The sequence below is a fragment of the Phyllostomus discolor genome, chromosome 11, assembly GCF_004126475.2.
Source record: "Phyllostomus discolor isolate MPI-MPIP mPhyDis1 chromosome 11, mPhyDis1.pri.v3, whole genome shotgun sequence".
Taxonomy (NCBI): Eukaryota; Metazoa; Chordata; class Mammalia; order Chiroptera; family Phyllostomidae; genus Phyllostomus; species Phyllostomus discolor.
The window spans coordinates 72634571-72651362 of record NC_040913.2 but is presented as its reverse complement, the minus strand read 5'-3'; the positions used below and the strand labels follow the sequence as shown (position 1 = coordinate 72651362).

Genomic DNA, 16792 nt, shown 5'->3' with positions numbered 1-16792 from the left:
CCTCATAAGACTCCCATGCAAGCCCTGGCACGACCACTCCCTTGAGCATCAAGCCCTCAGGACACGGAGGTTCTGGCCCGCATCAAAGGATCTTGGCGGCAGAGCTCTGGGTCTGCTGACCAGAGTCAGAGTTTTGGTCAAACTAGAGATACGCCCTCAGTTGTGTTTCAGCTCCAGGCCCAGAAAAGCAGCAAAACCAGAGAGGGATGCTGTGGCTGCATCAGGACCAGGTATGACGACTAATGACCCCCTGTCCTGGCACAGACCATCAGTGGAGAACACAACTCTGAAAGGACACACCTGGAAAGCTGAAGAATATTCTATTGAGATCCTCCTCTGGGGCCTCCCCAGAGATCCCTGCCTTGAGTGGGTAAAAACCCTCAGGACGGAGGACCTGGCTCAGGCTCTGTCTCTCTGGAGCACACCCTGCCCCCGCGCCCCCCCCACCCTGCACTTTTCCCCAGGGCACGGGCTCACTCACCCACACGCAGCACTCACCCAGGCTCGCTTTGCTTGCACTCTCTTGAGCTCTCTTTTTCTCTTCTCCAGAGCAGGTCCATACCTTCCCCTCTCATCTTCCCCCAGGTGAGTTCTTTCCACCTTTCCCCCCCTAAACTCCAAGGGCTCTTCTTTTGCCTCTCAAACTCATTTCCTGAGTTCCATGCAGCCCAGTGGCTCACCTTTTCTATCTCTGTGACTTTTTTTTTTAAGATTTCATTTATTTATTTTTAGAGAGGGGAAGGAGGGAGAATGAGAAGGAGAAAAACAGCAATGTGTGGCTGCCTCCTGTGTACCCCTACTGGGGACCGCAACCAAGGTATGTGCCCTAGACTGGGAATTGAACTGGCAACCCTTTAGTTCACAGGCCAGCACTCAATCCACTGAGCCACACCAGCCAGGGGTCTTTCTTGTGACTTTGAAAATAAACTTTCTCTTATAATTTGAGTTCCTTGACTCTGAATTCTGTCTTTACCAAACTCAAGTAGCAAGGCTGCTGAACCTGAGGTCTGGTAACATTCTGGTATCATTTTGCTGCTAGATACAAGCTACAAACCCGGTTCAGACTCTGTTACTCCCTCCTCAGTTTAATGTGGCTTTCTTTCCCGACTCCGTTTTGGGTGAAGGCATGTTGTTTAACATGCTCGGTCCAACACATGCCCAACTCCGCCACTACCTCTCTCTGTCTGATAGCCCCCCATCCCAATTTTTTTGTTTGTTTTAAAGGCAGCTAGCCTAAGGCCTTTCTTGAGCAATGATTTTTTATTTAGGTTTTATAATAAGAGTCTTACTAAAAATTTCCTTTACAAAATATATTTACCCCTTAGTGCCACTAAATCACAGGATTGCCTGAGTTACTAATGTTTGAGATTACTACCTCAGGTCTTAAGACTTTAACTCTTCTAGGAAACTATTTGGTCACTTCTTAGATTCCAAAAACATTTTTAAAGAACAAAGTAAAACAAACTTCTTTCTCCTAACGTAAGATTCCAAATGGCCACCCTAATTTGATACCTCAGTCTTTACTTGGTGGCTGTATGAAGCAGTAATACTGTCATATAAGGCAAAGCCACCAGACACTGAGTTAAACTACAATCCTCAGTAAGTCAGTCTCTCAATACAAATTACTTTGACTATTCCAACAAAAGCACAATCTTACTGAATATAGGCTTTTCCTCTATAAACAAAAATCATACAGCTTGATTTTCACTTCATGGTATCTGCTCATCAGAGAACAGATTATTATAGGAGGGCTAGGCCTTAGGCCCTCAGCTACTAACATCTACAACATCTAAGAAAAATAAAAAGAACACGGGCACCTGCCAACTTGTTTCCAACAGGGGATAAAGGAAGACGTGGGAAGGATGTGTTATCAGTGCTGGAGAAGTGAAACTGTTATTATCATGCGAAGAGAGATAATCCAACGGTGCATTTACTCAGACAGGTATAGATTTTATAACTATATTCTTTTAATTATGAAACCCTCCTATTATTTATATTCCTGTAGGAAAAATAAATGGTACTATAAGTTGTCTAGCCCTTAAACCACTCTTTTTTATTGAAATGACTGTTTTAACAGTTTCCTTTTGAAAACATAATTACATTTTGATAACTAAAAGCTTCTCAGAGACATAGCTACCACATTGTAGCAGAGCAGTTCTATGACCTCAAAATGGATCAATACTCTTCATTTATACTGACCTGCAGAGCCAGATGTTGCTTCAGGAGATGATACATTCTGAGTTGCCTTTTCATTTCTCTGGTTTGGTGTAGAAATTATAAGTCTGTCTTGTCCCCTGACACTTATTTCCGTTTTGTTACCAATTCCCTTCAAAATAAGGCAAATAAAAAATAGGTATTATTGGTTTATAAAGATAATTTAAGATTAATTTCATATGACCTTGATTGTAGCTAATTATCTTAGTCAATATCAGAACAATTTTATTAAGTCATCAAGATGTACTCCAGAATGTACAATGAGATTATGTGGAAAAAAATTTATTTGTCTAAGTCCAGATGATGGATGTCACTAAAAAATTGCACATGCATCACATAATTTTCTGTCCAAACAAACTATTTTCTGGTTTGCGTAGTCTCCCCTTACTCACATCACAGTAAGAGAAGTCTAGTCACTTTCATTTGCTGAAGTACCTACTACACAGATAAAAATGTCCACACACCGTGAAAGACAAGAACATATCCAGAGATACAGAAACATGCCATCCATAGTGACCCGAATGTGCACCCAATAAGCGATCTGGAACAGATGTTAGGTATCTTTAACACAATGAATATAGGAGTGATTCATCAATGTTTATGTATTTTTTAAGACTTCATTTATAAAAGGTCAGTTTTATCTCCAATTTCATATACATAGCACTCTTTGGAAGGGGTTGAAAAGTTTGATTTGTGCATCTAAAAGCAGATAAAAGCTAACTCTAAGAATGGAGCCCATCTACCCTCAAAAAAGATGCAGAGTACTCGTTTGCCATTCAGAGCTATCAGCAGAACCAAGTGGGAACTGTAACTTCAGTTTTTCCATGTAGCTTAGCCTTAATGAAATCAATTGAGCCAATAGGCAGAAACAGGTTAACAGAGGACCCTTATACTTCTCTCTAGGAAAATTTACCACTAATAGAGCATGCCTATATTTAATTATTTTAATGTACCCGTGACAATGCTAGCAAATACAGAATTCTTTAAAAGTACACATCTGCACGGTGCCACTAACTTGAGTTCACAGGCCCACAACTGTGGCGCTGGCGGGGTGCGGTGAAGAGGTCTATGGAGTAACCATTACAAATCTTATGAAAGAGCTTTAAAATTTTTAAACTGAAGTATTTTTAAGTGCCCTTAAATGGAGGTTCAGGGCTGGCTCATGGAGACATTCCATCTGAAGAAGCTCTTTTCACCCCAAACCTAAGCTATCACCACAGTTAACTGTTAAAGAACTAACCTAGGTCTGGTATTTCTCTAAAATACATCAGCTATCCCAAGCCAACGTGAACTTAACAAAATTACTAGTGCAACCAAACAGATCAGTAGGTACAATGATTACAATGGCTAATTCAGATAACTGACAAAAAAGATTTAATAAGAAGCACAGTTTTCAACTAAGAAAACATAACTATACAAACTAGAAACAGGCAAAGTGCCCAGTTTTTTTCCACAAGTTTAGGGCGTTAGGCTCAATTTTGGCTGCACAGCTCAAGATTAATCAAGTACAGATGGGGATATTACAAAAGAGGGGGAAAAAAGAAGAAGAAAAACATAACCTTTTTGCCTATGTCTTTTTTTTACCCCATCTTAAACAGAGTAAACTGGCTGTACATTTCAAATGCAGTGGATTAAAAAGGGATTTAAATTATGATCTTGTGTTGTGTTTTTTTAAATGCTGAGGTTAACTACTTATTAAATATTATTCCCTTCCAAAAACTATTTAAGAAAAAGAGGTACCTTCGTTGAATAAACAAATTGATCGATAAATTTCCCATCTCCTGTAGCATTCTGAAGAGCAAACACTTGTTCTATTTTCACCACTGGAGACATGTTACACTTCTGCAAATCCAAGCTCCCTTTGTGCATTGTAATAGAAGCTGGTAAAGACTTCCTTGCTGCTGCTGTTTTCCAGGCTATTTTAACAGGAGGTGGTTCTTCCTCTTCCACACTCGTGTGCCGCCTCTGGCTCTGTCTCCGAATCTCAGTACTTGAAAGTGAGGAGGCCACCTCACTCGCATTGGTCTGTTCTGGCTGAGTATTCAGCACTGATCTTGGTCTCCGGGTTTTTTTAACTTCAGCTTTGGAGGCAACGTTCTTTTTTGCTTGCGACAAAGCCTCCTCAGGCTGTTTATCAATATAGATAAAAGTATACTGTTCTATTCTCTCCTCTCGGGTCATTTTCAACGCTTTCTCTGCATGGGCAATGCCAATATCCCACTGAGCGCGTTCTCTCTGTGGTCGGGGTTTCCGAATCTTTTAAAAGAGATGTAGGCATTATCAGAACATTTTAATCTAACAAATACATTTAAACCAAAAGGTATTTCCCACACAAGCCTGTCATCTTTCTACATACACATAAATATCTTCAAGTTCTTCAGTCAAATCAATGAAATGTTCTAACTCCATTACCTGGAGAAACTGGTATTACTTTTAGATAGCTTGTAAGTTTACTCTTTATTATACCCTCCTTCATTGACTACTCTGCTGAGAGGGACTTGTCCTTCTACCATCATATGCATAAAAAGTTAGCAGTAATGACAAAGAGGAGAAAGATTACAGAAATGATTAATGTCAGTGGCCACTAAAACACTGACATTAAGGATGTTAGCCCTAGCCCTGGCCGGGTGGCTCAGTTGATTGGAGCATCGTTCCATACACCAAAAGGCTATAGGTTCGATCCTCAGCCAGGGTACATTCCTAGGATGCAGGTTCGATCCCTGGACGGGGCACGTACCAGAGGCACCCGATCAATGTTTCTGTCTTTCCCTCTTACTCTCTCTCTCAAATCAATAAATATATCCCCAGGTGAGGATTAAAAGAGGAAAAAAAGAATGATACCCTAAAGCTCCAGGTGCTACAGAGATCACAACAAAGCTAACTGGCATTTGAAGAGCTAGCATTTGAAGCTGCACTGCTAGTCTCCACCATGATGCAAAGGGGCAGGAAGAGGAGAAAGGAGGGGGCCCCGAGGAATGAACATAAGCTGACAGGAGGAGCAGAGCAGATGTGTATGAGAGCAGAAATTAACCCGAATCACAGTTTCCACAGACAGTCCAGGGTTGATCAGAAGACTGTGGACTGGCAACACGAATAAGAAAACTTTAAACAGAGCTATGTGAGATGAGCAAAGCAATTAGGAATGATCCAGGGTTTAGACTGAGGTAGCCAGGAATCAGCTAATGAAAGTATGAGACGGTACAGTATATGTCAAACACTGATGTGTAAATCTGTAAAATGTTAACTGTGATAAAATTAATAAAAATCCTGTGATCAAATTTAGCTTTTAAAGTGTAAAAACATGACACATTTTTGAATCACAAGAGACCCACACTAAAATTAGCTGAGTTTAAAATCTCAACTAGACAGAGAGTATCACGAGCTCATGTCAAACTTCTAAAATATCTACCACCACATCAAACGTATTTCTTGGTCCCATCACCTGTGTGACCTGAGCTGAACCAGTTACTTAGGCTTTCTGGGCCTCAATTTCTTCATCTGTAGAAACAGGAATAACAGTATCTACCTCATAGAAGTTGTTATAAAGGTTAAAGGAATATATAATATGCTTAAAATGGTGCCTTTCTCACACTAGGTACTCACTAAATATTTTTTTAATTTACGTAAAAAATTTTGCTAAATAAGAATAAAGGAAAATTACAGAAAGATGTTGAAATAGGAAAAAGAATAAAAATTGCTGGCAAAATCCACATTTCACTGGCATCTACTAGACTTGTACATATTAATCAGTTCAAAATAGAATTCAGCATTGTATTAAGCAGACAGTTTAAGTTTTTGATGGTACTGTAAGATTGTTTCTATGACTTATAAAACTTACTGTCAAAATAAATTATTAAAGTTCCATGGAATAAACAGAGCTAAAATTAAGTCATCCTAACAAATGCTATTTGAATTCAGCCCTGAGTGGTGTAACTCAGTGGATTGAGTGATAACCTGTCAACCAAAAGGTTGCTGGTTTGAGCCCCAGTCAGGGCACATGCCCAGGTTGTAGGCCAGGTCCCCAGTGAGGGGCGCACGAGAGGTAACCACACATTGATGTTTCTTGCCCTTTCTTTCCCCTTCCCTTCCCTTCTCTCTAAAAAAAGTAAATAAAATCTTTAAAAAAAAACCCATAAATGTCTGAATTCAAGTATAAAAAGTTTTACTAAATTATGAAGTCCTTTAAAAACATATTCGATCGATAATGTTAACATGCTTTCAGTTACCTTTTGTTTCTCAGAGTGATTGCTGGCTTGTTTGGTTGCCTCAGCCAGTAATTCTTCATACTGTTTATGACCTCTATACTCTCGTACCCGTTTTTCATGAACCCATGCCCTCTCTGGTTGGTTGCTAAAAAATTGGACGTGATATTCCCGGGCACCTGAAAGAAAGAATCCATATTAACCATTTTAGAACATAAGCAATGCACATATACTTTGCAAAAAACATGAACCTAAGCTGGTTCCCTAGTATTACTTCTATTTAAACTTGCGTGTTTTAGATTGCACAAAGATACAATCCAGTATTTACCAATTACACAACTAAGAGTTATTATAAAAATGACCCCAAATGGTTAAAATTAGTACAGCAAATTTTAAGGAAAGAAAATCATAAAATCTGCTAATTCTCAAATTTGTTACCTTGCTTGAACAATCTATTTTTACTTGCCTCAATACTTTTTACAAACAAGTCTGGGTTAAATAAATAATTTTTCCTTCAAAAATGTAACATGTTTTCTTGTACTTTCAAAAGTCAAGTGCTGCCCTGGCTGGTGTAGCTCAGTGGATTGAGCATGGGCCTGCAAACCAAAAGGTCACTGGTTCGATTCCCTGTCAGGACACACTCCTGGCTTGCAGGCCAGGTCCCCAGTTCCCTGGTCCCACACAAGATACAACCACACATTGGTGTTTCTTTCCTTTTTCCTTCCCTTCTCCTCTCTAAAAATAAGTAAATAAAATCTTTTAAAAAAAAGCCAACTACTGATCAAATTGCTTTTCTAGCTATATGTGAGTATGGTATACAGGCCTGGGGTTAAAATAAAAGAGGCCACTGAAACTCTTTCAGGGATTCTGTGAAGTTAAACTATCGTCACACTAATACTAAGAGGTTCTTTGTCTTTTTCACTATGTTGACATTTCCACCTGATATTGCCAGAGCAATGGCAGGTAAGAGTGCTGGCATCATAGCATGAATATAGGGAATGAGTGACCAAACTAGAGTATACTCCTCACAGCCATAAAATGGCAATTAGAAAAAAGCCAGTTTTATGACATACACTTCATAAAGCAGTAACAATGATTAATTTTACTAAATCTCAGACCTTGAGCACCTATCTTTTTAAATTTTTTAAAATTTAAATTATATTTTATTGTTTATATTACAGTTGTCCCAATTTTTCCCCTTTTCCCCCTCCATCCAAACCCCCCACTCCCTCAGGCAATTCCCACACCATCGTCCATGCCCGTTCTATATTCTCTATGTTGTACTTTACAGCCATCTCCAGAACTGTTCTGTAACAAGCAGTTTGTATTTCTTAATCCCTTCAGCCTTTTCACTTACTCCCTCTACCCCTCCTCCCATCTGGCAACCACCAAAATGTTCTCTGTATCTATGATTCTGTTTCTGTTCTGCTTCTTCATTTAGTTTTTTAGATTCAATTGTTGATAGATATGTATTTATTGCCATTTTATTGTTCATAGTTTTGCTCTTCTTCTTAATGAAGACCCTTTAACATTGCATATAATATTGATTTGGTAGTAACGAACTCCTTTAGCTTTTTCTTGTCTGGGAAGCTCTTTATCTGTCCTTCAAGTCTAAGTGATAGCTATGCTGGGTAGAATAATCTTGGTTGTAGGTCCTTGCTTTTTTTACCACTTTCATTATTTCTTGCCACTCTTTTCTAGCCTGCAAGTTTATTTTGAGAGATCAGCTGATATTCTTATAGGAGCTCCTCCCTTGTAGGTAACTAACTGCTTTTCTCTTGCTGTTTTTAAGATGCCCTCTTTGTCTTTAACCTTTTGCATTTTAATTAATTGTGTGTCTGGGTGTGGGCCCCTTTGGGTTCACCTTGTTTAGGCCTCTGCGCTTCCTGGATTGGTATGTACATTTCCTTCAACAAGTTAGGAAGTTTTCTGACATTATTTTTTCAAATAGGTTTTAATTTCTTGCTCTCTTTCTTCTACTCCCAGCACCTCATGACGTGAACGTCAGTACACTTGTAGTTGTCCCAGAGGCCACTTATCCGAGTACCTATCTTTTTAATACTATGTGTGACAAAATGGGAAGTACGCATAAAGCACTTCTGTGGACGAAGTGTGACAGCTATCTTGAGGAACAGTGCTTGTATGATTGAGTTGCTGCAAAAAGGGATGCACTGCCCACTTTTTCAGAGAACACACTTTTTATGTGAAGGGAAAACTGTGGTTATTTGAACTTGAGCATCTGGCAGATATTTCCTCAAAAATGAACACAGCAAGTTTATCACTTGGAGGAAAACAACTGACAATGTTTATGCCAATAATAAAATTTGATCTCTCAATTAAAAAACAGAATTTCAGAAAATTAGTACCTGCCCATATTAGTCTTATAAATTCCCAATAACCAAATAATTTTATGATGAAGTGGTGATATTAACTGTGATTTTTAAAATTATCTGTGAAGAAATGTATCAATATTTGGAAGGTGCATATGACTTGATAAACCAATATTTTTTAAATGTTCAATGTATGTATGATGTCTCAAAAATATGGACAGTAAAACATCAATTCAAAGCACAAGACAGAACCAATGGATTTTAACGTAACAAAGTAGAAAAAGTTTACTGATATGTTTTCAGATTCCACATTGCAACTAACCCACCACTAGTTGAGTTTTGGTATAAAAACAAATAAATATATACACAATTATCTGAAAAGGCTATTAAAGTACTTTCCCCATTTACATATACATATCTGTGTGATGCCAGATTAGCTTTATATACTTCAACCAAAACAACGGATCCTAACAGACTGAATACAGAAACAAATATGAAAATCTAGTGTCTTCACTTAAGTCAGGCATTAAAGAGGTTTATAAAAATGTAAAACAATACCATTCTTCTCATTAGCTTTTTTGTTTGAAAAAAACCGTTAATTTTCATCATACTCTGAGAGTGTGGTTCCCAAAATAAGCCAGCCTGTGACAAATAAGCAGAGAAGTTAAGATGAGCACCTAGCCCTGGCTGGTGTGGCTCAGTGGACTGAGTGCTGGCCTATAAACAAAAGGGTCCCTGGTTGGATTCTCAGTCAGGGCACATGCCTGGGCTGTGGGGCAGGTCCCTGGTTAGGGTGTGTGGGAGGCAATCGATTGATGTTTCACCCGTACATCAATGTTTCTCTCCCTCTTTCTCTCTACCTTCCCCTCTCTCTAAAAATAAATACAAGTCATAAAGAAAAAAAAAAAAAAAGAGTGAGCATCTAGCAGCCCTGGCTGGTGGCCCAGTCAATTGGAGCATCATCCCATAAACCAAAAGCTTGTGAGACCCAGGTTACAGGTTTGGTCCTCGGCTGGGGCATTATACAGAAGGCAACCATTCAGTGTTCTACTTTCACATCTCTGTTCCTCTCTCTTTCTCGCTCTCCCCCCTTCTTCTCTCTCTAAAATCAACAAACATATCCTTGGGTAAGGATTTTTAAAAAAGGAACACACAGAGGGCTTCTATGACTTAAAAAAAAAGAGTATCTAGAACCTATGATAATTTGGACATCTAGACACATAATCAAGGATCTTATACTCTGTATCTTTCTCTAATAGTTAATTTTATTGTATTTGACAGAAGTATTGGTCCATGTGGACTGGAAAAAGTCACAGGTCCATAAAGAAACATAGGAACTGGTATTCATGGGGAATCCACAATAATTTGGGTAGGGAGAGAAAGGCAAAAAGCAGATCCTGAATAGAAAAACTGTGGCTATTATGCCTGAATTAAATATGAGACTATGTAAGAAATTTTGAAATCAGATTAAAATTTCTGATTTCTTGTGAGAAACAGCATGTAAGAGAGAACACACACCACACAACTCAGATTTCCATATCCTCTAATCTGAGAAGGATGAGCAAAGCACAGATTCCATTATAATTAATCAAAGAAAGTTTATCAAAAGTCCAATGGTTTTGAGGGACAAAAACAGAAATATAACCTAAACTAACAGGTGAGTTGGGAGGATAGAATGGTAGATAACAGGGTTGAAACAACAAAGGACACAACCTGTCTCCAAAAGTCAGAATTACTTATTCAGAAGCAAACAGATAATCACAAAGACCTTGACAGTTAAAAGATGGAGAGTAAAACTAATAAACAATACACTCTCATTTTAATATTTTATTTTCAATTTTTTCATCTATTGAACCGCTTACTATAGACAGAACAAATCAAATAGTTCCCCTCTCTGTTAGCACTTTGTTTCTGCTGGCTGGAAAACCGTAAGGTGAGAGTGCAAACCCAAAGCCCTGAGAGACTGAGAAATAGCCACACTTGTCTCTGAATAATGGACTGACTTTCTAAAAAGATGTTTAGGAAATATTTTTATATAAGAAAATTAATATAATGGGTAAAACTGGGTAAAATCACCCAGTTTTAAACTTAGACGATATATTAGGATTAAAAGCTTTTACTGAAAGCTCATTTAAAGCTTTCAGTAAAAATGTTTTCCTTCATAGCTATTAATTACCCTTATACAATATATAAAGAAAAAGAATTACTCTCAAATTTTTAATAGTACTTACAATCTCAAAGATGAAACTATGAGCATTTGTCACTTTTGACCATATATGTTTTTGTATTAAGCAGAAAAAGCATTTTACTTGTAACTTTTAAACTAAAAATGAGGCCTAAATAATGAAATAGAACTTAAAATAGATATTTGATCCAAACATCTTTCAAAATGTTCTTTCAAAAAATTATATGTGTAAAATTTTATATGTGAAAATTATATTTTCCAATGTTAGGAATCTAATAACAGTATGGAAACCAATAATTACTATGTGTAATCAAGATAAGTTTTAAAGTAGTTTAGCTAATAAGCAACACAAACACTTCACAGGCAGCATGTGTGGCACATAATCAACAAAATCAAGCTTATGCTGTGTTTTCGATTTTCGGAAAAACTGTTAGAAAACTACTTCATTTAAAATTGCACTGCAGACTTCCCGCCAAGATGGAGGTGTAGGTAGATACACTTTGCCTCCTCACACAACCAAAAGAAGGATAACAACCAATTTAAAAACAAAAAATTACCAGAACTGCCAGAAAATCTAACTGTATGGGAGTTCGACAAACAAGGAGTTAAAGAAGAAACATTCATCCATACTGGCAGGAGGGATGAAGATGGGAAGCTGGGGCGGAAAGGACTCACGGCAGGCCGGTGGCTGGAAGACCAGGCAGGCAAAGCAGTGGCTGGCAGACTGGGTGGTCCAACATTTGGTGCAGATAAACTAGGAGGAATGACTGGGGAGTGGGACAGACTGCACAACCCAGGGTTCCAGCACTGGGAAATAAAGCCTCAAAACCTCTGGCTGGGGATAGAGGAGGCAAAACTCCCCAACTCACAGGAGAGTCCCTTGGACAGACCCACAGGGTCCTAGAACGTACACAAACCTACCCACTTGGGAATCAGCACCAGAAGGGCCCAATTTGCTTGTGGGTAGTGGGGGAAGTGACAGAAAGCTGTCCAGGAGCCAAGCAAGCAGCACTGTTCCCTTTCTGACCTCTCCCCTACATATAGCACCACAACGCAGCAACTGGGTTGTCCTGCTCTGGCGAACACCTAAGGCTCCGCCCCTTACAATGTAACACGTGCGCCAAGACGAAGAATTATGGCCCAAATGAAAGAACAGATCAAGGCTCCAAAAACAGAACTATGCAATGAAGAGATAGCCAACCTCTCAGATGAAGAGTTCAATTGGTAATCAGGATGCTCATAGAAGTGGTTGAGTATGGCTGCAAAATAGAGGAAAGAGTAAATGCTGTGCAAAGTGAAATAAAGAAAAATATACAGGGAACCAACACTGAAGGAAAGGAAACTGAGACTCAAATCAACAATTTGGAGCAAAAGGAAGAAATAAACATTCAATAACAACAGAATAAAGAAACAAGAATTCAAAAAAATGAAGAGAGGCTTAGGAACCTCTGGGACTACTTTAAATGTTCCAACATCCAAATTATAGGGGTGCCAGAAGGAGAAGAGGAAGAGCAAGAAATTGAAAACTTATTTGAAAATATAATGAAGGAGAACTTCCTCAATCTGGTAAAAGTAACAGACTTCCAGGAAGCTCAGAGAGTCCCAAAGAAGTTGGACCCAAGGAGGAACACAACAAGGCACATCATAATTAAATTACCCAAGACGAAAGATAAGGAAAGAATCTTAAAAGCTGCAAGAGAAAAGGAGAGAGTTACCTACAAAGGAGTTCCCATAAGACTATCAGCTGATTTCTCAATAGAAACCTTGTAGGCAAGAAAGGGCTGGAAAGAAGTATTCCAAGTCATGAAAGGCAAGCTCCTACATCCAAGATCACTCTATCCATCAAAGCTATCATTCAGAATGGAAGGGCAGATAAAGTGCTTCCCAGATAAGGTCGAGTTAAAGGAGTTCATCATCACCAAGCCCTTATTATATGAAATGTTTAAGGGACTTATCTAAGAAAAAGAATAAGATCAAAACTATGAACAGTAAAATGACAACAAACTCACAGCTATCAACAACTGAACTTAAAAATACAAAAACAAAAGCAAACTAAGCAAATAACGGGGACAGAATCACAGAAACAGAGATCACATGGAGGGTTGTCAGTGGGGAGGGGGAAGAATAAAGGGAAAGGTACAGGGAATAAGAAGCATAAATGGTAGGTACAAAATAGACAGGGGGAGGTCAAGAATAGTATAGGAATGGAGAAGCCAAAGAACTTGTATGTACAACCCATGGACATGAACTAAGGTGGGGGAATGCTGGTGGAAGGGAAAGTGCAGGGCGGAAGGGAATAAAGGGGAGAAAAACATGGGACAACTGTAATGGCATAATCAATAAAATATATTTTTAAAAAACTGAACTGCAATAAAAATAAATGAAGTACTGATACACGCTACAGTACAGATAAACTTCTAAACATTATGCTAAGTGAAAGAACCCAGACACAAAAGGCCACATAGTATATGATTCCATTTACCTAAAATGTCCAAAAAAGGGCCAATCTATAAAGACAGAAAGTGCTTAGGGCTGCAGGACAAGGGGAGGAGGGGAAGTGACGAGATATGGGTTGATGAAAATGTTCTAAAATTAGACTGTGGCGATGGCCACACAACTCTGTTAATGTGCTCAAATCACTGAACTGTACACTTTAAGACAATGGTTTACAGTATGTAAATCATATCTCAAGAAAGCTGTTATTTTAAAAACTACTGCAGAAAAAGAGAAATTTTGAAATAGAATACACATTTTTCTTTTAGATCTAAAGTCTCAGGTTTATGGTTGCCTCAATAATACAAACAAAATCGGTTTTCCTACACTTGGATATTGCCTAGGGGGTACCAGATTAGATTAATTCATAAAACTAAATTTAAAGATTTCCTTTGAAATACAGAAGAGACATAAATTGTACTTTCATGGGTTCCCATTAAAAGAAAAGGTGAAATTAGGTTTTAATAAAGTAATTAAATGTGAAGGTCTTTATATAATCTCAAAAGGAGGCTTTTCTAAGAGAACTGCAGAGTCACAAACCTCACATGATGTAAGATCTGAGCATGCTCTGGAGACACAGACATAGAACTGTTTTATTTAAGAAGATTTGGCCTTCTTGGGAAATCCTTGTCCCTTTTTTTCCCCCATTCATAGAGTCACAGATTCTAAACCTTCAGAGATTACTAGTCCAACACCCTATTATATAAATGAAGGAACTAGGACTTGCCCCCAAATCTCTGTAAATAATGACTAAGTAAACTCAATTTCTTCTCCTTTGATATACAGCAGTGCTTAAGAGTGGAGGTTATGCAATAAGATTTGAGACTCTACTTATCTGAAACATAAGAATAACAATAGTACCTACCTCATAATGTTGCTAAGAGGGCTGCATAAGAAAATATATGAGTAGTCTGGCTGGTGTGGCTCAGGGGACTGAGCACCAGCATATGGCCCGAAAGGTCACTGGCTCAGTTTCTGGTCAGGGCTCATGCTTGGGTTGCGGGTTAGGTCCCTGGTTGGGGGCATGCAAGAGGCAACCATTTGATGTTTCTCTCTCACAGTGATGTTTCCCTCCCTTTCTTTCTCCCTCGTTCCCTCTCTCTTTAAAAATAAACACATAAAATGCTTAAAAATTTTAAGAAAATATGTAAGGGAAGTGTTTAACACAGTGTGCCTTGTAGAGAAGTAGACATTTAACTTTTCTCAGTTGGGGGGGGGTATCCCAATTTTGGCCCAGGCTGGAGCACAGTGGCTGTTCACAGGTGTGATCCCACTACTGATCAACACAGGAGTTTGGACCTCGCCCATTTCTGACCTGAGCTGGGTCGCCCTTCCTTAGGTAACCTGGCGTTACGGCACTCCCGGGTCACCACATCGGTACTGAACTTGGTGTGGGCACTGGGTCTGTCTGCACAGTGCACTGCAGCCCAGAACTCCTGGGTTCAAGTGATCCACCTGCATCAGGCTCTTGAGCAGCTGGGACTATGAGCACCTCTCACCTAGCCGGCTACCCCGCCCTTTAATCAGCACGTTATGATGACAAGATGATCACCTCCTGTACCAGGGCACTTTCCTGGCTGTTTAGCACCAAGGTTACAGATATGGCTGATCCTGTCACTTATGCAGACACTTTTTCTTCTCACAACAGTGAACAAGGACCAAGATACAAAGTTTAGAGAGAGAGAGAGAGAGAAAAGTGCAAAGTTGTCACAGATAATAAGGAACTCAAACATGTAACAAGAATGAGTTTTCAAAGCAAATACGCAGAAATAAGTTCCAAACTCAAACCTTCCGCTGGCTACTAAGCAAGTCCATTCTAAATGCCAGAATCTCAGGAATCTAATCTACATGTTTTGATCAAATCCAGGAAAAGGAGTGGAGGAAAAAAAAACCTCACAAAATTTATCAGTATGAAAAGCTAAAAGGTACTTGTCTGGCAAAAAAATACTCATAGGGGTCAGTGAAGAAATTATTAATGTTCAAAATAACTTGGCCCGAATGCTTATTAAGCACATCCATCTTATTACTTATCCACCCGCTTTCTTTTGGAATTCCTATGAGAGGTCAGATTAAGGTCTTTTTACCAAAGGAGTGTGAAAGAAATTACAAAACAAAAGCAGGGTGTTTAAGGAAAAACAAAGACTACATCAGTTGTAGTGGATCTCTGCTAGTTAAGCTGTTCAAATAATTTCACTGGTTATTACAACTAATATAAATATGCATATTTTGTCAGATTATATGAGGGGGAACCCCCCCAAAACAGAATTATTTTCTTGAGGGCGGGCCACTTGCAGTACAGGCTTCCCTCACGAGGTGTGTGTTCTAGGAACCCCTCCATACCAGTGTTCAGGTGGGGAGCCGTTGTGAGAGGCTGCGTTCGGCTTCAGTGAATTTCTTTTGAAGACTCAACGCATTTACCCATTCATGATGGGTGATTTACAAGCGCACTAGCCCATACCTCGCTGAATCTTCAGCAGTTTTTGACCAAAAACAGCAAGATCTCCATGCCCCACCCTCCCTATTCATCCGATCTTGCCCCAGAGCTACTTTTTTTGTTTCCCCAGATGCAAAAAGTTTTGCTGATGTGGAAGAAGTGAAACAAAAAACAGCAGAAGCACTAAAAGGCATCAAAATCTATGAGAGCAAAAACTGTTTTGAACAGTGGAAAAAAGTCTCGATAAGTGTATTACATCAAATGATGAGTACTTCGAAGGTGACTGAAGTTTAAACATGTAAGAATAAATACACAACTTTTAACAAATTCCTCTTTTTGGGTCCCCCCTCATATGTCATGTATATTCTTATATTCATATACAATATTTCAGATTCACTTTTTTCTTCCCATCTTTTACTTAATGTTTATTTATACCTTTTCTTACCTCTTGTGTTAATTTTGGTATGAACCTCGAGCTGTGGATCACTTGAAACCATACAAGGCCACCAAGGATAGGTTCCCACCTTAGACCAAACAAGATCGCCAACCTGGAACTTAACACCAGCAGACACTTCCGTGGTTGGAACAGAAGGTAGTATCGGCTGAACCTATAAGGAAAAGGTCATGAAACTTCATCAGCAGAGAAATTTTGAAGAAACTATGTACAAAGTACATTTAACATTCTATCCATGTAAACTTTATCTTTAATCACACTTTTCTCTGATAACTACTATGCATAACTAGAAAAAGGGAAGAAGAGAGGAGAAAAATAATAAGCCCAATTCCAAATATTAAAAATAGAATTGATGGCTTCTATTGAGAAATTATTGATAAGGTATCTTGAAAATTCACAAAATCTATTTAAAAAAATGTTTAAGACAGCGGGGGAAGAGAGGAAGAAAGAGAGGGAGAGAAACACAGATGTGAGAGGGAA

General features: G+C 38.8%; 1 protein-coding gene across 11 annotated transcripts in view; it reads right to left on the bottom strand.

Moving 5' to 3' along the window:
* Positions 1–16792, bottom strand: part of NSD3 (nuclear receptor binding SET domain protein 3) — a 108258-nt gene that overhangs the window by 47228 nt on the left and 44238 nt on the right. For 10 of the 11 annotated variants that reach the window (XM_028526861.2, XM_036011589.1, XM_028526859.2 and 7 more), the window contains 4 exons: positions 16304–16466; positions 6441–6595; positions 3955–4470; positions 2200–2326 (listed from right to left, as the gene is read on the bottom strand). In XM_028526861.2, coding sequence (XP_028382662.1) covers positions 2200–2326; positions 3955–4470; positions 6441–6595; positions 16304–16466 — 961 coding nt within the window. The remainder of the gene's footprint in view (positions 1–2199; positions 2327–3954; positions 4471–6440; positions 6596–16303; positions 16467–16792) is intronic. The other variant, XM_036011593.1, reaches the window with a different exon arrangement.